A 23,501-nucleotide genomic window follows, 5' to 3' on the forward strand; every position below is an offset into this window, starting at 1 on the left:
GAGTCAAATAGGGAGATGTATCTACTAATATTAACTCAGTTCAAGCAGTACAAATATTTTTTAAGGATTCTGAAAAAAATTTCTTTCTCCATAAGCTTTTTAATAGTACTAACTTCTCTCCCGGTCAGGGAGTCATCTCTGGAGAAGAAGCCCTAGAGTGTCAATGGGGGGGGAGCGATTCCACTAACATCCTACGGCTGAGCGCATGATCACAGGCTCGGGCGTCGGCATAAGCCTATTACCTCCAGATATTTTCAAGACATTTTGTCTCAAAACCCACAGACAGGGAGCTCGCAAATTTTAGTAAACTGTTTTCCAGATAGGCTGATGGCATATTGGAGACTGGAACTTTCTGTTATGTTTTAGACTAAACTCTAATGAAAACACCATAAATTCTAGGTCTACATGAACTAAAAGCTCACATTCCAGCTAGCTCTCTCAGTGCTTCCCAGTGTCCGGCTTCACAGGCACATTGACAGTAGAGACAGATGTACTCTTACCTGGCAACTGTTTTTCTAATATTTGCTGTTCAGGTTGATTTGAGCATTTTATCTTCAGTGCTTTAAGGAAAAAGGGGAAAAGATTAATAATTATCATAGCAGGGATTTACAGCACACATGCATGTAGAATTGGGACTTTTGCCTCTGAGTAGAGCACATATTTTGTATACAGAAGGCTTCAGTCTTATTAATAGCAACAGTAAAAAAAAAAAATGTGCAGGCCAAGAGATTGCCAGCTAATGCAGCAGTTTGATACAACTTGAGTCAGTCCTCATAAGTCAGTCTTTAATGATATTAAATTTTTCTATTAATATTACCATAAAGCTGGGTGTGGTGGTGCACACCCGTAATTCTAGGCTGTAATCCCATCTTGGAAGGCTGTGGTAGGACTGTCACAAATTTAAGGCCAGCCTTGACAACACATGCCATCTAAGAGACCTTGTCTCAAAAAACAGAAAAATACTTCGATGGTCCCAGACCTGGGGAGGCTAGAGGAGGAGGAGGATACGTACACAGAAGCTTGGTATATAACAAGATCTTGTCTCAGAAAGCTGACCCAGGATTCTATCACTTTTTCTTTCCCTCCATACTCCTTCCTGATGGTTTAGCTAGGGCCCTACATATAGGACACAGTACAGGACTTCATATTACTGCATGGTTTACTATTCTGCCCCCTCCTACACCTAGGCTATTCAGTGAGTCTGCAGTATGGAAGCTCCCAGAATGCTCAACACAGACTGGGTGAGTTGGAGTTGATAGTGGTTCTCAACTTTTGGGTTGTAATCTCTTGGGGGTCGAATGACCGTTTCAGAGGAGTTGCCTAAGACCATTGGAAAACACAGATATTTAACATTACAATTCACAACAGTAGCAAAGTTAAGAAGTAGCAATGAAAATAATTTTACAGTTGGGGGTCACCACAACATGAGAAATTGTATTAAAGGGTTGTAGCATTAGGAAGGTTGAGAACCACTGCCCTGAGAGAAGCACACTTTATCCATATCAAGCAAGCCATCGCCATCTGCTTCCTACCCAAGACTTCAGTGCAAATCTGAAAGGATTCTTACTTAGTAGCTGATTTTTTAGCATGAATGGCTGCTGTGTTTTGAGCTCCTCATCTTCAGGTGCACCATATTCTGTTTAAGAAGAAACCAGAGGCCACAATAAGGAAAAAATGTTAGTGTGAACAGAGCCTCTTCCCAGGACCAACCCAGCATCACTGATCAGTTAGCCTAGGATTAGCCTTCTGCAGAGCAGCATGCTGGGTGGTTAAGAAAGATAAATAGTCCCTCCCAAGGAATATTCTCTTATTTGTGGCTGTATGTGTTTGTTCTAACAGTAGCCTGACCACTATCCCAATGCTTTCTCTTTTTTCTTTTTTTTGGGGGTGGGGGTGGGGTTCGAGACAGGGTTTCTCTGTGTAGTCCTGGCTGGCCTGGAACTTACTCTGTAGACCAGGCTGGCCTCAAACTCAGAAATTCATCTCCTCTGCCTCCCGAGTGCTGGGATTGCAGGCGTGGCCACCACGCCCGGCCCAATGCTTTCAAAACCTTCCAACCAGTACTTGTATTCAGTTCTGAAAATGCCATTTCCTTCAAGGCTCTGAGAAAAAACATGTATGATCTGGACAGAAGTCACAGGACCCAATCAATCTTTAACCAGACGTTAAGTCAACTGTTTAGTCCAACTGCAGAGTACTTCCTATACTTGCAACACAGGCAAAAGCTTCCCTTATCTGTGGGGACCCATCCTAGAGCAGTGATTATCTGAATCTGAATAGCATTAGATATGTCTGTAACATGTACCTATGATCATTAGTATAGGAGAACCACCACCCCAATGTGCTGTAATGGAAGTGATGTGAACCCGCTCTTTCAGAACATCTTTCTGTACTTTTAAACTTCAATAAGTCTATTTCACAGCTGCTTTCTGGAGTTTAAGAATCATGGATGGCACTGGCCAGGTGGTGGGGCACATGCCTTTAACCCCAGTACTCAGGAGGCAGAGGCAAGTAGATCTCTGAGTTTGAGGTCACGGATACAGAAAAACCCTATCTCAAAAAACCAAACCAAACAGATCACAGCACTGTCTTCATCTGCGATGGGGTATTTTCAAGTAAAGCCCTTGACACAAGCACTGTGACACCTTGGTGGCCTTTCTGCTGACTCTCTGACTCACTGAATAACTCAGGGCAGACAGCACACACAGCATGGAATGCTGGACAGAGGCAGTCTTGTGCTGGGTGAGATCGAACTGCACCACACTGCTTAGAATGCTATGCAGTTAAAACAATGAATTTTTGGTTTCTGGGATTCTCCACTTAATGTATGGGCTGAGGTAAATGAAAGGTAAGTGAAACTACAGAAAAGGAGAAACTACTGTCCCTCCCCACTGTACCTGGCCAACCTGGTGAACTTCGTATACCTACAGGCTGCTTAGAGCCTTCTCTTTACCCTCAAGCAACTCAGAATTTACCTAGATCAGCCAGGAAATTGGGCCAGTTAATTGAGTAATTTGAAAGCAATTTCCGTAGGGAGCTTGTCTTCCTCAAATAATGTTCCAGCTGAAACATTTATGCAGTGAGCTGCTTGTATTAGGAAATACAGGAAAAGAAAAATGGCCTAAATGTGAACCATGGAATGATAAAAACGATGTCTTCACAACAAAATAGAAAGTACATTGGTACATAACGCCCAATCCTTTGCTTCAAAGCCTGGGGCCCAATTAGAGTGCTGATTTAACCCTTGTGAAATACTGAATGCCAAACAATACAGGGTAAGACCTTAGGATGGGGACTTGGGAAGAATGATAGTTTATTATGAACTTGCAACACTGGGAGCTTTAGAAAATACCAGTGCTTGAGATGACCTTGGAGTACTGCCAACTTTTAAAGGGGGCTAATCCCCCACCTCCTTGCCAAGTGTAGGTCTCCAGGGAGCACATGTTGACACTGCCAATTTAGTATGTTTTTTTCCACATATATAAAAATATGTATATATTTATTTACTTATTTATTTTTAGATATTTTCTTTATTTACATTTCAAATGTTAATCCCATTTCCTAGTTTCCCCTCTGAAAATCCCCTATCCCCCTGGACCCCCGCTTCCCAACCCACCCACTCCCATTCCTGGCCCTGGCATTCCCCTATACTGGGGCATAGAGCCTTCACAGGACCAAGGGCCTCTCCTCCCATTGATGACCGACTAGGCCATCCTCTGCTACATGTGTTTTCTCTGATTGGTGGTATAGTTCCAAGGAGCTCTGGGGGTACTGGTTAGTTCATATTGATGTTTTCAACTAGTTGATGTAGCCCCAGGAAAGTGCCCAGAGCCCCTTCAAAAGGGGAACAAAGAGCCCCCAAAACATAGAAGACAAAGCACATTCATCCTGCACCACCACGTCAGGGCCCTGTTCCAGCTGGAGTCCTCACAGGCTACCTGGACGTACTGCAGCAGAGAAGCTGGTATCTAGGGTGGGCTGAGAGAAACTCTGCATTTGGCCTGTTTTTGTCTGGATCTGGGTGTCCACCAGCCTTTCTCCATTCATTTCCAAAGGCTTTTCGATAATCTAGCTCAGCTCCACGCCTTTCCTCTGGAAGAATCTGCATTGATGTGAAATAGAAATATGTCTTTAAAGCATCTTCTAGTGAGCTACTCAGATTTGATCCAGTCCTTCAGTGCCCGTGCACAAACAATAAAAAGGGGAGGAGTGGTCATTACACTTTCCACCTACTTCCGCCTCCCCTTTTAGAACTGAGGACCCAGGACCTTACGAACTGATGCAGAACTGTAAGGCATTCAAAGGCAGCCTGGATCAGAGACTAGTCTCAAAACAAAATCCAAAATGACTAGCCACTATATAACCCTGAAGACGTACTAACATTACATCCCCAAGTGCTTGCACATTCTTCTAAAAAACTAATAACCAGGGCCAGCAAGATGGCTCAGCAGTTCAGACACCTGCCCTGAAGTCTAGACCATTGTTTAGTTCCTCAGATCTACATGGTAGAACAACTCCTGCCAAGTTGTCTTCTGATCTTTATGTGCCCACTAATATACATGACCCTTTCTCTCCCCACAAACAAGACTTATTTTTATTTTATTATTTTGGTGAATTTATGTTTTCACCAACATGCCTGTAGTATCCGAGGAAACCAGAAGAGGGCATTGGATCTCTTGGAACTGGAGTTAGAGACACTATGGATCACTATGTGGATCCACAACAACAAATGCTCTTTTCTACCCCCCATTTTGAAATTTTCACGATAATATCTGCACCAGGTGCCTAGGGTCACCTCTCTTGGTGTGAGCTACAATAGCCGGCTTCCTCTTGGAAACTACAGGGTGTGCCTGGACATCCAAGCCTCACTCTTGGTGGAAACAAGGAAAGACAAGACATGATCTGAGCCTTGGATCTTTCTGCCTTCTGTCCAAGGACATGGGATAAAGTGCCTCACACTTCTCCACTGCTCCTTAAATGACCACTGTTTAGGCAGCAAAGTAAGACTGATTGGGTGCTGACCTAAGAACCCTCTACCTTCCAAGGAGTTGGCAAGGAATATCAACAACCAAAATGCACTGTTCACCACTTTCTAAGATCCAAATGTAACCTACTTTTACATTTCTTATCTATCTATCTATCTATCTATCTATCTATCTATCTATCTATCTATCTATCTATCTATTGTGAGTACACTGTAGCTGTCTTCAGACACACCAGAAGAGGGCACTGGATCTCATTACAGATGGCTGTCAGCCACCATGTGGTTGCCAGGAATTGAACTCAGGACCTCTGGAAGAGCAGTCAGTGCTCTTAACCACTGAACCATCTCTTCAGTCCCTTTGCTTACATTTCTTATCATTTGTTTTCTAGTCTTAAATTTTTTTTTTACCTAGTGCCACAGCACTCCTGTAGTCAGTCCTAGCTACTCTGGTGGCTGAATCGGAAAGATTACTGAGTCCAGAAGTTGAGGTCAGCAGAGGTACCAATAAGACTTCCTCTCCAGAAAAAAACAAAGGGCATGGTTAGGGTCCCACTGTTCACCTGACACCTGTTCAGGGTCTTCAGCTGACCAATCTTGGCAATGATGATCTCCTCTGCTTTGTCTCCTTTGGTTAAAGGGTTTCTAGTGCAGGATAGGGCCTGCAGGCTCTGTAATTTATCCAGCTCATTGATAAATGACCACTGAAGCAAAAAAGGAAAGAAACGTATCAGGTTCACATTTCATTTTACTTGGCCTAGCAAAAATAAAAGTAAAGTTGCCTAGCTCTCATCTGAGGTATAAGATACATCATATACCGACCCCACCTGGAAGGACTTTTATTTACTACACAGCATACCATGTGAACTCACGGGCATTCCACATCTGTATAAATAAGAGAACTTTAATGCTAACCTGGTTTATTTTTGAAAAGTTTTCCTCTGAGGAAACACTTTGCTTTGCTTTTGCTTTAATGTTTTAAGATTTGTTTTTATTTACTATGTTTGGACATTTTGCCATATGCAGTGAACAAGGAGTCCAGAAGAGGGTGTGGCAGGGAATTGAACCCCAGCTGGCTGCAACAGTAGCCAGTACTCTTAACCACTAAGGGCCATCTCTCCAGGCCCCTAGTTTAACCTTTTTGGCAGAAGGAACCTTTCTGTGCAAGTGGAGACAAGCATACTGTGCCCTGCTCGCTGAGGTGTCCTTACTTCTGATATCTGGTTGTCATTGACTATGAGGTACTTCAAGGCCGGGAACATGGATGTTTTGCATCCTAGAACAATAAAAATGAAACTGCCCAGTAGGAGTGAAAAAAACAACTAACATAGGAGGGAGGGACATTACTAATAATAATCTTATTTACCAATTTTAGCATCTGGAAAATGTATAGAAGAAAGTCCAATGTCAGAAAGGACTAGGTGTTCTAATCTGAAATTAAAATGTTAAATTTGATTACACAGAAGTCTTCTGGGGTGTCTACTAGACTAGACTAGCAAGACTTTTCCTCTAACTAAGCAAGCCTTCCATCCTACTGTGAAACACAAGGTCCAGAAGGAAGGCCAACACTGTGATTGCGTCCCCACACAGCCCTCTCAGATTCTGGTGTGCCTGCTGTTCTGTCAAGTCCTAAGTGGAGATGTAGGTATCCCCACCGGACCACATTCTGCAGCTGCAGATTATCTGGTTCCCAGTCCACACAGCGCGAGGGACAAGCACATTCCCCAGGAGAATTCAAGTTACCATTCCCCACAGGACTTGCCCAGTGTAGGAGCTTATTTTATATCGATTCAAAAGGGTTATCTGACATAGGGCAATTCATTCACTAAAAATGATAAGGATCTTTAACAGGTAAATGTTAAGAGATTACCTTGGAAGATCTGCTATAAGGCTCAGCTGGCTTTCATCAATTGATGGGTTGGAGGAAAGGTCTAATAACCTCATTTTCTGCAGGACATTCACTGGCCTGTATTGGAAAGTAACAATTTTTTCAATGTGGATTAATCTCTTGTTTACAAAGACAAGGGCTTAAAATAAGTGTACCCAGTGTTACAAAGACTTAGGGAGGAAGTGGATCTGGCCCAAAAAAGGCCAACTCATTTGCCTCCACAAATGAAACCATTCTACACAATACAGTTTTATACTTTGGACCAACTCAACTGAAGATTTTTCTTGACTTTCTTTCACATACTATCTAAAAGGAGAGATGATAGGCCAGAGAGATGCCTCAGTTAGAAAAGGCACTTGCCAACAAGTCTGATGACCTGAGTCCCATCTCCAAAACCCACATGGGGAAAGGAGAACGGAGTCTCACAAATTGTTCTGACTTCCACATACATACACACATCAATTTCAAAAGCTATATTTTAAGAGAGGGAGGGAGGTGAGAACTCTTAAACTTGGGGTTTGCTCTTGCAAGTTCTATTCCTAGCACCTATGGCAGGTAACCTGTAACTCCAGCTCTAGGAAATCTGATACCCCTTTCTGGCTTCCTTGGGCACTTGCATATACATTCACACAGATACACATTAATTTTAAAAAAGGAAAATCTTTTTGTTTTGTTTTGTTTTTGATTCTTCAAGATGGAGTTTCAGAACTCATTTTGTAGACTAGGCTGGTCTTGATCTCACAGAGATCTACCTGCCTCTGCCTTTGCCTCCTGAGTGCTGTGATTAAGGTATATACCACTATATTTAGCTAATCTTACTTTCTGTAAGGGAGATGAAGCAACAATATATTTATTTAAGAGAACATGGCTCCACATACACTATAGTACAATTGACCTAAGCAGGTATTACCAATTAATGATCCTTCATTTGCTAGACACAGCCACCCACACCTATTATCCCAGTACTAAGGAGGTGGAGGCAGATTATAAACTGAAGGTCATACTTGACACATAACTAGTTTGAGGCCAGCCTGAGCTATAATGAGACCTTTTCTCTAAACAAGGAAATAGGGCTACCAAGATGGTTCAGTGCTCAAGCCTGGCAACTTGAATTCAAGCTCTGCAGCCCACAGTGGAAAGAATCTCAAAGGTATCCTTCAACCACACACCCCTCAACTCACACACAAACACCACATACATAGATACACATAATAATAAGAAAAAATCTGCTATTTACTTATTTTAAAAATTTTGCAATATTCAAGAATGAACTCGGGGGATGGTGAGATGGTTCCGTGGTTAAAGAATACTGGCTGCTCTTCCAGAGAATCGAGGTTCATTCCCCAGCACCCACATGGTGACTTAAACACTCCAATCCCAGAGGTTCAGATACCCTCTTCTGGCCTCCTTAAGCACTGTATATATGTGGTATATAGATATATATTCAAGCAAACACTCCTATACAAAAAAATAAAACTGAACCTATAGCCTTGTACATGCTAGACTAGTGCTCTACAACTAGGTTACCCCACCCCCAGCCCCTGGTTTTTTGAGACAGGGTCTTGCTTAGTTGTCTAGGATAACCTTAAACTTAGGACCTTTCTGCTTTACCCTCCCAGATAGCTGACCTATAAGCATGTACTCCAGCTCTTACTACTAAGTTAAAAAAAAAAAAAAGAAAGAAAGAAAAAATGTACCTGATATATCCTGTGCTCCACTGTGAATCAGAAAACCTAATATGTATGCAAAACTAATAAATTCTAATATTTAGTTTACTTATATCAGATTCTAAGATATTTGTTTATACAAAACTAATAAAGTTCAAATATTTAATTCAGGTGTCTTTGATGAGTTTCCTCTGGTTGGAGTAACACTTTATTAGACAATCTAATCTGTGCTACGGCGAGTGAATAAGGAGTACGTGCTACGACAACCTACACCTGCAAACCCTCCTAAAAGTTAGTGCTGGGCCTGAGACTTTATCCAGAATTAACTGAATAGCAATAGAGTCAGCGAAGCAAAGTCCATTACCTTTCAGAAATGGAAATACTGTTAGACTTGAGGTAAAGTTCCTCGAGAACTGGCCATGAAGGGGCACAGTGCAGCACCTGGAAAGGAAGCTGAATTCAGTGCCTGACAGCCTCTGCTGGCCTTGCTCAGCCACGTTATCACAGGGACTCCTGCATTGTGGACAGGCCATTTAAGCTGTACTTGAGCACCAAGTGGTGGTGCAGGAGGATGAAGGACCACACTGAAAGGCTATACAGACATTCTAGCACTATTAACCCAACGGCTAAGTCAGCACCCAGCTTAGGAAATGCTTCACAAAGGAGCAAGGAATGGTGATGGACACAACCAACTGACTAGTAGACTGATCCTGGAGGGGATGCTCACCTTCTTAGTCCTGATAGCACTGAACATGATGTAGAGAATATGCTGAGCACACAGATGTCTCATTGGTTCTTAATGTTTTCCCTTGAGCTATACTACCATCCTTCCTCCCCGCCCTCACCCCGATTGCTAAGTGTTTTCCTATCCTCAGGCTCTGTGCACCAGAAGAGGGGAGGAGATGCTCCAAAATCAGGGGCCCAGGAAAGACAGAGCATATGTACCAAATGCCTCTGTGCCAAGGAAAACTGTGGGTACGCACAAGCTAATCATACCAGAATTGTGGATGGTGGGGACAAGCTTGCAGCAGGGAGAGGGTGAGACTCTCTACTGCATGCTCTGCCCTAACAACATCTGCAGTAACCTAGGGGAGCGAGCATTATGACTTTAAAACTCCACATATTTAATGTATGCCACTATAAGCATCTGTGTTCATGACTCCTAAGCAATACAAATGAGCTAAGAGACAGGAACAGGCTGAGAAAGAACATGGATTACCAGATCTAAAATCCCACTTCACCGAAGGATTACTCTTTTCTGTGATGAAGTTTAGTGCATCCTACTGTTTAGATAATAAGCTGATTAAAATGAAGCCAGTTAGGTTTCAATTCCCTTTTAAAGCAAAAAGTATAATCATTTATTACTGTGTAATAAAGCAAAAATGATTACCTCAGTCCACGTTATTCCTGTTTTGTTTAGGACTAAAGTCTTCAGAGCAGAAAATGTTCTAGTTAGAGTTGGTGAGTCAGAGGGAAACTGCAGTTTATTTTCACTGAGAAGAAAAAAAGGAAATGTGAAGTAGTTATTTCTACACAGCAGATCCAACAGTCTGGGGTTTAACCTGAACATTTGAGAGGGGTTCTCACGGAGGTAGGTGAAGCTTAAGGTTTCCTCAGACACGTGAAGTTGACCTGAGGGACACTAAAGGTCAAATTATACCCATTTGCTCCATTTGAGATGCCTTCAAGCCTGAAGTTCTAGTCTATGCATCTGCCTTAGCCTGGTAAAGCTTACCTGCATATAATATAAAGCACTTAAGAAGCAAGGGGAGAAGGGCTGGGGTGTGTTCATTGGTATGAAGCACAAAAACCTAGGCTTAGCTCCCAGCACCATCAGAAGGAAAAAAGGAGGGGAGGGAGGAAAGGAAGGAAGGAATGGACCAGCCTAGTTAATCCCTTGAAAAGTGAGGTTCTAAGATTAAACTAATCAAATATTTTGGAAGATCTTGGAAAATGTGACATTAGTAAACAAGGTAGAGAAATTATAATCTTTATTAAAACTACATTAAGTAGTGTCCCAATGAACTACTTATTTCTAAAGAATTAAACACCAATTCTAAATAAACAAGCACATTCAATTCTAACCCCTCTCCTCTGCTGAGACCACATGTCCCTCTCTCATGGTCAGGTTTATAAGCTATGAAGATCCACCCCCTCCCAGTTGATCAGGATATGGATACACTCCTTATTCATGCACCTCAAGGGACTGTGGGAAGACTGCCCTGAAGTGAACCTTTAGCAAAGTCTAGTCAGCCAAAGCTTCCCAGGAAGTATCTATCTGGCAGGTGTCAGAGAAGACAGTGCACCGTCCATACCTGAGATCGAGAGCCTCCAGGTCTTTGAGCTGCTCTGCAATAAGAACCACTTCATCCCAAGTTGACAACAAGTTTTTGGATAAATTTACAACTCGAATATCTAAATGCACATTTTAAGAAAAAGTAATTTCAAAAGACTCACCAAAGATATAGAATTAATTTTTTTTTTTTTAAGAGGAGTGGAGTGGGAGTTGAGACAGGGTTTCTCTGTGTAGCCCTGGCTGTACTGGAACTCACTCTGTAGACCAGGTTGCCTTTGAACTCAAGAGATCTGCCTGCCTTTGACTTGCGGGTGCTGGAATTAAAGGTATATGCCACTATACCTGGCTGAATAGGGATTTTTAACTTCTCACTGGGTACCCACTAGTTTGATTTTTTTTTCCCGTGAACACAAATGTTCATCTTTTAAATTATCTATTAGACTAGATATAGTTCAGCGGTTAGAGTGCTTATCTAAATACCCAAAGTCCTGAATCCCATCTCTAACATCAAAACGAAACAGAAACACTATTACTCTGGTTCATTCAAAAGCTAAAATACTCATTTTTGTTTGTCAAAATGTGAGACAAGCATAATAACTAAAGGACAACCAAGTGTCACAAACTCCTACAGGGCTGTCTGACAAGAAAACAAAGACAGAAGACAGTGACAGACAGCAGAGATCTGTTGTCTCTGCTACACTGGTATACTGAGTACCACTGGGCCTTGTCCTCAGCATTGCCTTAAACACACACACGCACACACACACACACACGCAGAGTGCATACCCACCCTTCTCTCCATAGCACCACCCTAAACAGCACCATCCCAAAGGAGAATACAAGGGTAGCAACAACACAGGCAAGGGAGGGGCTGAGAACGAAAGGTCTGCAATGTGACTCATCTCTGGTTCAGAACCACAAATTTAGAATAAGACTCTAGGACCATCGCACATGCACTGAGGCTTAAGGATCAACAGCTATGCTTTTAAGAAGGTCACAGTGTAACATAGGTCCAGGCCATAGTCTAATGGACAAGCCTAGCATTCCCACCTGATATATATGGTTACTCTACAAGGGTTTGTTACAAGGGCTGAGAACACAGGCTCTGTAGGGAGACAGTCCATAGTTAACACCTCCTGTAAGTCTGAAATTCCCTGTGCTTAGAATAACAGGCAGGGTAGGAAGGAAGGGGTGTGGCCATACAGATAAAAGTGAAAGCAAAACCTATGAGCAACTTGAGCAGAAAACTAGGGCAACCTAGGAAATACAACCTGGAAGAGTTCCATAGCATCCTGAACACAATGATCACCACAGCTGAGGTTAAAGTGGGACCAGTCAAATCCAATACATCTGCAAAGATGGGCAGGTAGTCTCTCTCTTTTGTGTGTGTGTGTTTTGTTTTTAAATTTATATTTTTATTGGATATTTTCTTTATTTACATTTCAAATGTTATCCCCTTTCCCACCCCCCCCACAGGTATTCTCAAAACAAGGCACCTAACATAATTAACATAACACTGTGACTTCCTTAATACAGTTCCTCATGCTGTGGTGATGTGACCCCCCCACTATAAAATTATTTTCATTGCTACTTCATAACTGTTATTTTGCTACTGTTATGAATTGTAATGAAGATTTTTTTGGGAGATAAAGGTTTGCTAAAGTGATTTCAACCTAGAGGTGGAGAACCACTAGCCTAGGCCTTGGAGGCCAGCCCTCATTATGAAGGCCCTCCAGGCTGCAGGAATGAGCCTACTGGAGAAGCTGAAGCGGAGTAACAGGAACTGACCTGACTCCTGGGAAGTCACTCTGCTGCAAAGCTGGCTCAAGGACTATAGGGAGACAAAAGACAGATGGTTCGCTGTGTTAGCTAGGGTTATTATTGCTGTGATGAAACACCATGACCAAAAGCAACTTGGGGACGAAAAAGTAGCTTATTGTTAGGAAAGAAAAATGTTAAAGTTCCAAACAAAGACGATTTTATAGACCGAGATCACTGACAATCTGCTAGGAAGCTTTCTCCACACAAGACGCTCAAAGATGCAGCCAGGCGTCTGCCACACATTCTATATCAGATCCTGAACCACAGTCTACTGAGGGAAGCCGAAGCGGGAACTGGGTGGAACCTGGAGGCAGGAACTGATGCAGAGACCATGGAGAAGTGCTGCTTACTGAACTGTTCATGGCTTGCTTAGCCTGTTTTCTTACAGCACCCAGGACCACCAGCCCAGAGGTGGCACCACTCACAATGGATTGGGCTCTCCCCCATCAATCATTTACTAATAAAATACCCTACTTAACTGAAGCTCCATCTTCTCAGATAAGTCGTGCCTGTATCAAGTTGACTAACATTGGCCAGCACATCCTCACAGCAGGTTTGGATCCCACCTCAGCATTAAAGCAGGTGGAGATGTCAGGCTGAGTACCCCAAGCGGAAAGCTTGGAGTACCCCAAGGATTTGCCAGACATAGAAAGTAAAGAAAACAGAGACAAGGCTGGCCAGGTACACGGTACAGCTGTTCACTGGGTGTAGAAATTATAGTCCAAGTAGGCTGGAGGTGACTCACTATGGCACATGTTTGACACAACCATTAGGCCTGACTGAATTAGGTGTTAAATGAGCAGGAAAAGACTGAGCAGTGTGGGGAGAAGCATGTTGGGGTCCAACTGTACCCCAATACGGTCTCTGAGAGAAGCTGAAGGCACACAAACACTCTTCACTGAAAGAAGGGACCTTTTATAAAAGACGGAGCACCCACCCAATATATATATAATTTATTTTTTGATTTTTAGAGACAGGGTTTCTCTGTGTAACCCTGGCTGTCCTGGAACTCACTCTGTAGACAGGCTCACCTCAAACTCAGAAATCCACCTGCCTCTGCCTCCCAAGTGCTGGGATTAAAGGCACGTGCCACCACTGCCAGGCAGCTGATAATTTTTGAGACAGGTTCTCATGTAGCTCAGTCTGGCCTTAACTCACTAGGAAGCTGAGAATTATTTTAAATTCATGACCTTCCTGCCTCTGTCGGGTGCTATAATAACAAGCATGCACTGCTACATCCAACTGCTGATTCATTCACCTTTATCGCAGAAGAAAATCCAAGAGAGTGGGCAACTATCACATGTACAAGACAAGCGGTCAGCCACCAGCCAAAGCCCACTTTGACATATCCCATGATACAATAGATGACATACGGAGACAGACAGTTGTGGTAGCTCAGATGAGTAACCTTAGTATGAATATGAAGGCTGAAGCAATTTCAAGGCCAGCCTAAACTACATATTCAGTTCCAAGACAGCCCAGGATAACAGTATGAGACACCATCTCAAAACCATTCACTAAAAACCTCCACAAACATGGAGAGCCTGTTCTACCTGTCCAGGGCTCTGGCTGGAAAGGAATCAATCTCAGGAGGAAATGGGGGTCGGGGGGACTCCACAAGGAGCACAGGATAGGGAAGTGGGGGGGGGGGCAATCACAATCTGCAAACCCACACTTGCCAACTTGTCACATGCCCATATCCATGCAGCTCTCAAAGCCTGACTGGGTAGCTTTCTTCACACTTGTGAAACAACTGATGAAACCTAGGCATCCCACCTGCACTGAGGGGTGACCAGAGACCAATACAACAGGGGGATGCCAACCAACTCTGTCCCCTTACTAGAGGGCCCACCTACAAACTTCTACTCTAAGAGCTAAGCATGGAGACTCATACTGTAATACCAGCACTTGAAGAAGATGAGTTAGAACTATTATGAGTTCAAGGCCACCTTCAGATACATAGTGAGTTCAAGGCTAGCATGAACTATAGAGTAAGACCCTATCTGAAACAAATAAAAATCCCCTCCCCAGTACCAGAAAACTGTATTATAACATTTTTCACTCTCATGAGCCATACCTGCAGGCAAAAGGGTCTGGGAACTTAAGCAACATAACTCATGCAACCAATGGTGTCTGGTACAGGTGCCAAATCCAAACTTAGTTTAAGGATACTGGGGCAGGCTTCAGCAATTCTTCCTTGTTCACCAGCACGGCTCACTGCACAGTTCCACAGGGAAATGTCCTGCAGCGCTCTCAGCTGACTGTGTGAAAAACAGAGGTCACATGTACATGTGAGTCATATGCTACCCACTGGCCTTTTAAAACCTTATACAAAAACACCAAAGATATACAAATGCTAGCACCCACCACACACATTAAGGTGCAAAGCATTACAAAAAAGGAGAATGAAATGGAGCATCACAACATTAGAGGCAGCTGTAGTCATTGCCCCTCTCTAAAACACCCTGCTCTCCTCCACTCCCCAGCCAACTCTCTAATCACAGCTACTACCGACTTAATCCTGACTATAAAACTCTGTGACTCCAATTACTGTTTTATTGTATACCATGAAATGATGTGACATTCTGCTATACAGATTCTCCTGTGACTTCTTGCCTCTAAAGGATACTGTTTAGCACGAATACACTTAGAGCTCTAGGACACTTGTCTTCATACCTGATAGTGTTTTACTATATGAGTAGATCCCAATAAAGTTACTAATTTTTTGGCTGACAGTTGGCAGTTTCCCAAAATGCTGAAGTGACACCTGGCCCTGAGACAGAGCCTCTCTAGGGATGTGCCTACCCTCAGAGAGTTTCCCTCTGTTTCTACCTGTGCAGGATCTGTATCCTCTGCTTGACAGAAGAGGCAATGTCCTGAAATTCAAGTTCCAGGCCTGGGCTACCCAGCTTCAGGGTCCAATTCCACCACCGCCTTTGGTACTAAGCAAGTTCACTAATCTTGGTGCCTCAGACTTCTCTATGGCAAAATGCTTTGCTTTACTTTAATTGCAGCACCTTTAGTCACAATAACCAACAGGTAGAAATAGCACAGAACACATGAACCAAATGTGACATCACACTGAGAAACAGTGGCTGGCCTTAAGAAGGAAGAAATTCGGGCTGGTGAGATGGCTCAGCGGGTAAGAGCACAGACTGCTCTTCCGAAGATCTTGAGTTCAAATCCCAGCAACCACATGGTGGCTCACAGCCATCTGTAATGAGATCTGATGCCCTCTTCTGGCAAGTCTGAAGACAGCTACAGTGTACGTATGTATAATAATAAATAAATCTTAAAAAAAAAAAAAAAAAAAAGGAAGAAATTCTGACAACCCATAAATGACCTTGAAGATGTTACTCTAAGCACAATGATCAGACAAAGGGCAGGGTGTGGGTGGGGGAGAGGCTGGGGGATAGACACAAATATTGCACAATCCCACCTGGTGATCCTAAAACAGACAAAGCAACAGGTAAAAAGAACAATGGCTGCCAGGAGCTGGGAGGAGGAGATAGGGAACTAGTGTTTACAGGGGATGGGATTCCAGTTTGGAATGATGGGAATGTTCTGGGGACTGGTTTACACAATGTTTAGAGTTAACACTGTTAACCTGTTTTACAGGTATATTCTGCAATAGTTTTTAAAACATAACAAATAACTTGTTGAATTAGTATTTACAAAGATCTCAAAATACCACTTAGCACACAATGGTTTAATTAATATTTGTAGAAATTAACAGAAAACTGACAACATTGAAGAATAAACATGAGAGCTAAATGCAGGGGAAAGATAATTACAATCATCAGGAACCGGTTCTAGAGTAAAGACTCTCATACTTGATCATAAGGCCCTGAGAATTTCAGTGATGTTTCATGGTGTCTAGGCGAAAGCAAGTACTTCCCAGTTCCAATTCGTGTGTGTGTGTGTGTGTGTGTGTGTGTGTGTGTGTGTGTGTGTTAGACTTCCCAGTTCCAATTCGTGTGTGTGTGTGTGTGTGNGTGTGTGTGTGTGTGTGTGTGTGTGTGTGTGTGTGTGTGTGTGTTAGACTTCCCAGTTCCAATTCGTGTGTGTGTGTGTGTGTGATTAGACTTCCCAGTTCCAATTCGTGTGTGTGTGTGTGTGTGTGTGTATGTGTGTGTGTGTGTGTGTGTATGTGTGTGTGTGTGTGTGAGATTAGGACCAAACAGCTTCATGATGACTTAGGTGCTGCCAAATTAGTACCCGGAAAACAGTATGACTTCCCAGACTCTGAAATCAATCAGTCTGAAAACCACTATGTCTATATTCTGTCTACCATAATTTTCAAAATTACTTGCTATTTATTTGTTTTATTTAAAATAGGGTCTTGTGTAGCCTAAGCTGGCCTTGCTTCTGCCTCCACCTCCCAAGCGCTGGGATTACAAGCATATGGCATCATGCCCAGAAAATTCCTTGTTTTTTAACACACGATTCATATCAGTTTCAGAAACATGAAATCACTGACAGGAACTGTGAATGTTCATTCATAAAACTGCCCAAAACTGCAGGCCAGTAGTTTGTACTGACAGAAGTCACTGTTTCTAGGCCAGGTATGGTAGTATTTTAATCCTAGTACTTGTTAGGTTGAGACAGGAGGGTAGATAGGTCATTTAGTGGATAAAAGCACTTGGACCTGAGTTCATCCCTGATACCAATGTCTACAAAAATCATTAGGAGAAGACTTATGTCTTTAATCCCAGCACTCCTATGATGAGGTGGAAGGCAGAAAAACAGAATCACTAAGTTCCAATGACACCTAGCATGGAATACCTTGCCTCAACAATAGGGAAGGAGAGAACCAGCTCCAAAAAGTTGTCCTGGTCACACTCATATTGTGACAGAGCATGCTGCCTTCATACACATGTACACAGGATAAGGAAAAGGTTAAATTAAGAGAGTTCGTGGCACACCTTTAATCTCAGCTCATTGGGAGGCTGATGCAGGTGGATCTCTGAGTTTAGGCCAGCCTGGTCTACAGAGCAAGTTCTAGGACAGCCAGGGATACACAGAGAAACCTTGTCTAGAAAACAAAACAAAACAAAACAAGCAAACAAACAAAAATTCAAGGCTAGCCTGGACTACATTAAATCTATTTCTGAATAATAAAAAGAATTAAAAGACTTTTTTAATCAAGTTGCTATTTCCCTTTACAGTTTAAAGTGTCCCATGCTGGACACTTTGGCACCAGGTGGGGAGCCAGTTCTCTCCAGAGGTATCAATCCAAAGCCACTGCCGGAAAAGCCAGGATACATGGGCTCTTAGTTGCTTCTCTTGACTTTATTGTGTTTGTCTTAGGGTACAAATGCAGAGCTCGTCAGCTAGATGTTAATAAAGAGGAAGGACAATACCTGTGAGGAATTTTTCTCAACTCTATCATTTGTAGTGGGTGGACCTAGTTCTAATCCAGATTTCGAAGTAGGAAGATACACCTTTAATCTGAGCCACACCTGCTGGCAGCCTATATAAAGGACATGGAGGAAGGAAGCTTGCCCGCTTTGCCTGCTTGTCTTCACTCTTGCTGGCAAGTCCACTACTTCAACCTCCTTCATCAGGATTTGGGCATTTACTGAACATCAGCTGAAACATTCAGACTCCCAGAATGAACAACTACTGGATTCTTGGACTTTCCCTTGGTAGACAGCCATTGATAGACTAGCAGAGCTAAATTGTTGTAAGCCATTCTAATAAATACCCACCCTCTTATATATACACATATGTACACACATACACACACACACACACACACACACACACACACACACACACACACACACACACACGCGCGCGCGCGCGCGCACGCGCGCACGCACGCACATACGTACGTAAGTCTTAGGGTTTCTATTGCTGCAATGAAACACCATGACCAAAAGCAAGTTGGGGAGGAAAGGGTTTATTCAGCTTACATTTCCACATTGCTGTTTATCACCAAAGAAAGGACAGCAATTCAAACAGGAGGCAGTGGCTGATACAGAGGCTATGGAGGGGTACTACTACATGGCTTGCTCAGCCTGCTCTCTTATAGAACCCAGGGCCATCAGCCCAGGGCTGGCACTACCTACAATAGGCTGGGCCCTCACCCACTGATCAGTAAATGTGAAAATGACTTACAGCTGGAACTCATGGCCCTTCTTCTCTGATGACTCTAGTTTATGTCAATTTGATAGAAAAGAACAGCCAGTATGATATATATTATTCATTCATTCATTCATTCATTCTATATGTTCTCTTCCTCTAGAGAATCCTAATACAGACAGGTTCAGCTACTAACACTGAGGATTACATTAACCATAATCCTATTTATTACTCATTCAGACTAACATCTTAGTATCACAGAGCGACTCAGAGGTGTTTGTGTTCACAGATAAGCAAAAGGGGAACCTGGAATGTTAAACAAAGAGTTGTGACTCCAAGGGAAAGAATGAGGCTGGGAACAGATTGTTTAATAGCCTGGGGACCTTCGCTCTCTAAGATTAGAGATTTTTCTGGTACTGGATCTTCCCAGAGAACCTTATCATACATTTGTCTTCCATCTGATCTTCATTTAGTTTACTTGTTTTTTGATTTTGTTTTTGTTTTTGTTTTGGTTTTTCGAGACAGGGTTTCTCTGTGTAGCCCTGGCTGTCCTGGAACTCACTCTGTAGACTAGGCTGGCCTCAAACTCAGAAATCCGCCTGCCTCTGCCTCCCAAGTGCTAGGATTAAAGGCGTGCGCCACCATACCTGGCCATTTAGTTTACTTGTGCACACAGGATTGAGTTCATTATGAACAGGAAAGTTCCGCCAAATTGTGCTCTATTTAAATAGGCCTACAACAAACCCCTAATATCAAAACTCCTGAAGTTTGAACCAACACAGGCTACTTACTGGTGTTGAACCAAACTTCCTCTTAAGGATCATCAACTCTGCTGGCTGTGGAGGTTGCAAACCCCACTCCACTTCACCCCACCAAAAGCAGAGATCAGAACAACTTTGTGGAGTCAGCTTTTTCTCCACTCTTAAATGGGTTCTGGGCGCAAACTCGGGTCATCAGGCTTACCTGGCAGGCACCTCCACCTCTGAGCTGTCTTGGCAGCTCTCCCTCCTTCCCTTCTTCTTCTTCATTATATTTGTTTTTGTTTTATATATGTGAATGTTTTAGCTACATGTATGTATATGCACTGCCTGCATGCCCAGTAACTGTGGAGTTCAGAAGAGGGCACAAGTTCCTCTGGAACTGGAGTTATATAGGCAGTTGTGAGCTGCTTTGCACGGGTGCTTAGAACAGAACTGAATCCTCTGCAAGAGCAGCAAGTGTTCTTAACCACTGAGCCATCTCTCCAGTGTTGACCCCTCCCTTTTATTTTGGTTTTTAGAGACAGGGTTTCTCTGTATAGTCCTGGCTGTCCTGGAACTCACTCACTCTGTAAACCAGGCTGGCCTTGAACTTAGAAATCCACTGCCTCTGCTTCCCAAGTACTGGGATTAAAGGTGTGTGCCAACCACCGCCTAGCTTTTTTTTCCTTAAAGTATAGGATTTCATGTAGTCCAGGCTGGCCCCAAATTGGCTACATAACCAAGAATAATCATTGATTATTATTATTATTATTGAAATGTTCTCCACATTTCAAGCCACTGAGTAAAGAAGATGAACCAATATGAAAGCAAAGTTGCAAGCATCAATCAGTGCACAATCTGGTGACTCTGACAGCCAGGCTGCCAGCATCAGCTGTATTTACCTCTGCTTCTTTGTAATATGCTCAAAACCAATAGTTTGCACTTGTTTACTTCCAACTTTTAAAGAACACGATTGTTCATCATCATCAGGTCCATCTTCGAGCACATAGCGCTTCTTAAGAGCAGTAAGAAAGTCGTCTCCGAAATTGACTTTGTTTGGACGAACAAAAGAGCCTCCTGTTGGGTACCTGAGCAGGGAGAGAAATGAATATCATTTGCTGCTGAGCATGGTGAAAGACGCCTGTCAATCCCAGATAACTTGGGAGGCTGAGGCAGGCTCCAGACCTGACGAGGCTCTAGAGCAAGTTCAAGGCTAGTGAAACTATCTTAAAAAGTAAACTGAGGGCTACTGTGACCATAGCTCAGTGTTAAGAGTGCTTGCCTAGTTTTAACAAAGCTTAGGTTTAATATCTAGTACCACAAGAGAAGAACAGGAAAGGATGTTTTCAAAGAAACTTATAAAACATGGTATCTTAGTGACTTTTAAATAGTTCTATATGCTAAAATAAAAAAATATAAACAAAAAGGTACTGAAGAAAAATGTATAATCTCTGCAAATGATCATAAAGGTTCTGAGCTTATACAAACATGTGAAATTCCTACAGACAAAAGACATGAACAGATAATTCACATTAAAGAGAACAAAAATACTAGATCCATGGGGGAAAATTCTACCTTCCTAATGATTAAGAAGTACATTATTGGCTGGGCAGTGGTGGCACTCACCTTTAATCCCAGCACTTGGGAGGCAGAGGCAGGTGGATTTCTGTGAGTACCAGGACAGTCAGGGTTACACAGAGGAACCCTGTCTCGAAAAAAAAAAAAAAAAAAAAAAAAAAAAAAAAAAAAATCAGAGATTTTTTTACCCTGTCTCGAAAAAAAAAAAAAAAAAAAAAGTATAATTTTTTCCTACATCTGGAAATAGAGGCAGGGTAGGTACCTCTGTGAGTTCAAGCACAGCCTGATCTACAGAGCAAGTTACAGGACAGTCAGAGATACACTATGTTGAAACAAAACAAAACAAACAAAACAAAAAAACAAAACCAAAAACGCTAAGAAGAAAATTCTTTCATAAACAAATGCTAAAAAGATTTTTAAAGAAATACTGGAGGTAGGGGAATGGGATGAGAATTAGAAAGAAAGAGGGGGAGAGGGAAGGAAAAGGGGAGGGCTGACTGACTAAGTGCTGGGCTGCCGAGATGGCTCAGTGTGCCGGTAAAGTACTTCTTGTACAGCCTGTGACCTCAGTTCCACCCCAGGAACCCATTTAAAGGTGGAAGACGAGACCTGACTCCATCAAGTTTTCTTCATCCTCCACACATGCAGAGATACACAGGCACACACATATGCATCATGTACACACAAAATACTTTAAAAAATAAGAAAAATCAAACTAAAACGCTAATGTTTACATGTAAAGTAACCAAACTAGAAAAGAGAAATTTTATTTTTCAAACACTGCAATCTAAATTTAGAGAGACTACAGGCTGGAGAGATGCCTCAGCAGGTAAGAGCACGGGCTGCTCTTCTAGAAGATCCTGGTTCAATTCCCAGCATCCACATGGCAGCTTACAAGATTCTGTAACTCCAGTTCCTGGGAACCCAACGCCCTCACACAGACATATATACAGGCAAAACACAAATACACATAAAATAAAAATTAATAAACAATTTTAAAAATAAAATAAAAATTTAAAACCTAAGGTAGAATTTAAGGAAATACATTTTGCCGGAGGTGATGTCTTCTACCCCAGCACTCAGGAGGCAGTGAGCTCAGGTTAAAGGCCACCCTAACCTACATAGCAAGTTCTATGCCAGCCAAGACTACACAGTGGAACCCTGTCGACAAACAACCAGAGAAACAAAACAATTTAAGATGAAAGAGGAGAGCTCACTGCAAATCTCAATTAGGGGCTGTGGAGACACTCAGTGGATGTCCCTGCTGGGTGGCCGAGGACTAGTATCCACATAAAGATGGCCACCGCTGACATAGCACTAGGAGAGCTTTCCCGGGGCGTACACACCTGCTATTCCAGTCAGTGACCCACCTCAAAAAAATAAGGTAGAGAGCAACGGAGAGACACATCAAATGTTGACCTCTAGCCTCTGCGGTGAACACACACACACACACACACACACATGAACATGGACATTTAGGATAAAAATACATTTGTGGCTTTTTTTTCTAACCCTATTCTATTACTTAGCCCCAACTGCCTTGAACATGAGGTCATCCTGCCTCTGCCTCCACCTTTGCCTCTGTAGTTCCAGATTACAGGCACTTAGCCTAAATACACACTCCTTACAGCAAAGGTAATTAGTTAGTCAAAGGGAGATGTTTATTATTTTTAGTCATAGGCAGATGGAGAGTATGGAATTGTTTCAGGAGCAAACCAAACAGCCCAGTAAGTTAAAAAAAAAAAAAAAAAAAAGCTAGCCAAATGCATGCCTATCAGCAACAGATTTCCAGAAAATATATTGATTTTAACAGTGAATTAGACAGAAATCACTAATAGTCTAGATTAATATCAATATGCTACAGCAAAATGAAAATTCTGAACCTAGGAGGAAAATGGATTAGTTCATAAGTGTTCTCATCCTACTGGCACCCAGTGCTCAGAGCCTGTCACACATAAAAAGAAACCAAAGACTGGTATAGTGAAATTTGTATTTAATCTTAGCGGTCACGATAGATCTCTATAAGTTTGAGGCTAGCCTGTTCTACATAATGAGTTCCAGGCTAGCTGGGAACTGAATAGTGAGATCCACACCAAAAAATAAAGAAGAAACCAAGGGCTAGCCAAGGCATGGTGGTGTGTACCAATCACTCCAGAACTTGAGAGATAGAGGCAGGAGCATCGCAAGTTCAGAACCAGCCTTAGCTGTACATCAAGTTAGAGGCCAGCCTACACAACACGACTAAGACAAAAAGGGGAATGGAGTGGGAAAGGTTCGGTGGGCGAGAGTACTGCTGTCCAAACATTAGGACTCGAGTTGGTATCCCCAGCACCATGCAAGCTACATAAACCTCTCACCCCAGCACTGGGGTGCGCGGCAGAGCTGAGAGTTTCACCTCTCACCCCAGCACTGGGGTGCGCGGCAGAGCTGAGAGTTTCACCTC

The 23,501-nt window shown here is 42.7% G+C and overlaps 1 protein-coding gene across 1 annotated transcript in view; it reads right to left on the reverse strand.

The window, feature by feature from the left end:
- Nucleotides 1-23,501, reverse strand: part of Tbce (tubulin folding cofactor E) — a 36,166-nt gene that overhangs the window by 1,638 nt on the left and 11,027 nt on the right. The window contains exons 3-15 of the mRNA XM_029547679.1: nucleotides 22,180-22,219; nucleotides 20,383-20,568; nucleotides 14,826-14,914; nucleotides 10,852-10,951; nucleotides 9,927-10,029; nucleotides 8,901-8,977; nucleotides 6,852-6,947; nucleotides 6,348-6,412; nucleotides 6,193-6,257; nucleotides 5,545-5,685; nucleotides 3,949-4,102; nucleotides 1,568-1,636; nucleotides 501-560 (exon numbers count right to left, since the gene is read on the reverse strand). Of these exons, the coding sequence (XP_029403539.1) occupies nucleotides 501-560; nucleotides 1,568-1,636; nucleotides 3,949-4,102; nucleotides 5,545-5,685; nucleotides 6,193-6,257; nucleotides 6,348-6,412; nucleotides 6,852-6,947; nucleotides 8,901-8,977; nucleotides 9,927-10,029; nucleotides 10,852-10,951; nucleotides 14,826-14,914; nucleotides 20,383-20,568; nucleotides 22,180-22,219 (1,245 nt within the window). The remainder of the gene's footprint in view (nucleotides 1-500; nucleotides 561-1,567; nucleotides 1,637-3,948; nucleotides 4,103-5,544; nucleotides 5,686-6,192; nucleotides 6,258-6,347; nucleotides 6,413-6,851; nucleotides 6,948-8,900; nucleotides 8,978-9,926; nucleotides 10,030-10,851; nucleotides 10,952-14,825; nucleotides 14,915-20,382; nucleotides 20,569-22,179; nucleotides 22,220-23,501) is intronic.

This window comes from Mus pahari, chromosome 16 (assembly GCF_900095145.1).
Source record: "Mus pahari chromosome 16, PAHARI_EIJ_v1.1, whole genome shotgun sequence".
NCBI classification, from domain to species: Eukaryota; Metazoa; Chordata; class Mammalia; order Rodentia; family Muridae; genus Mus; species Mus pahari.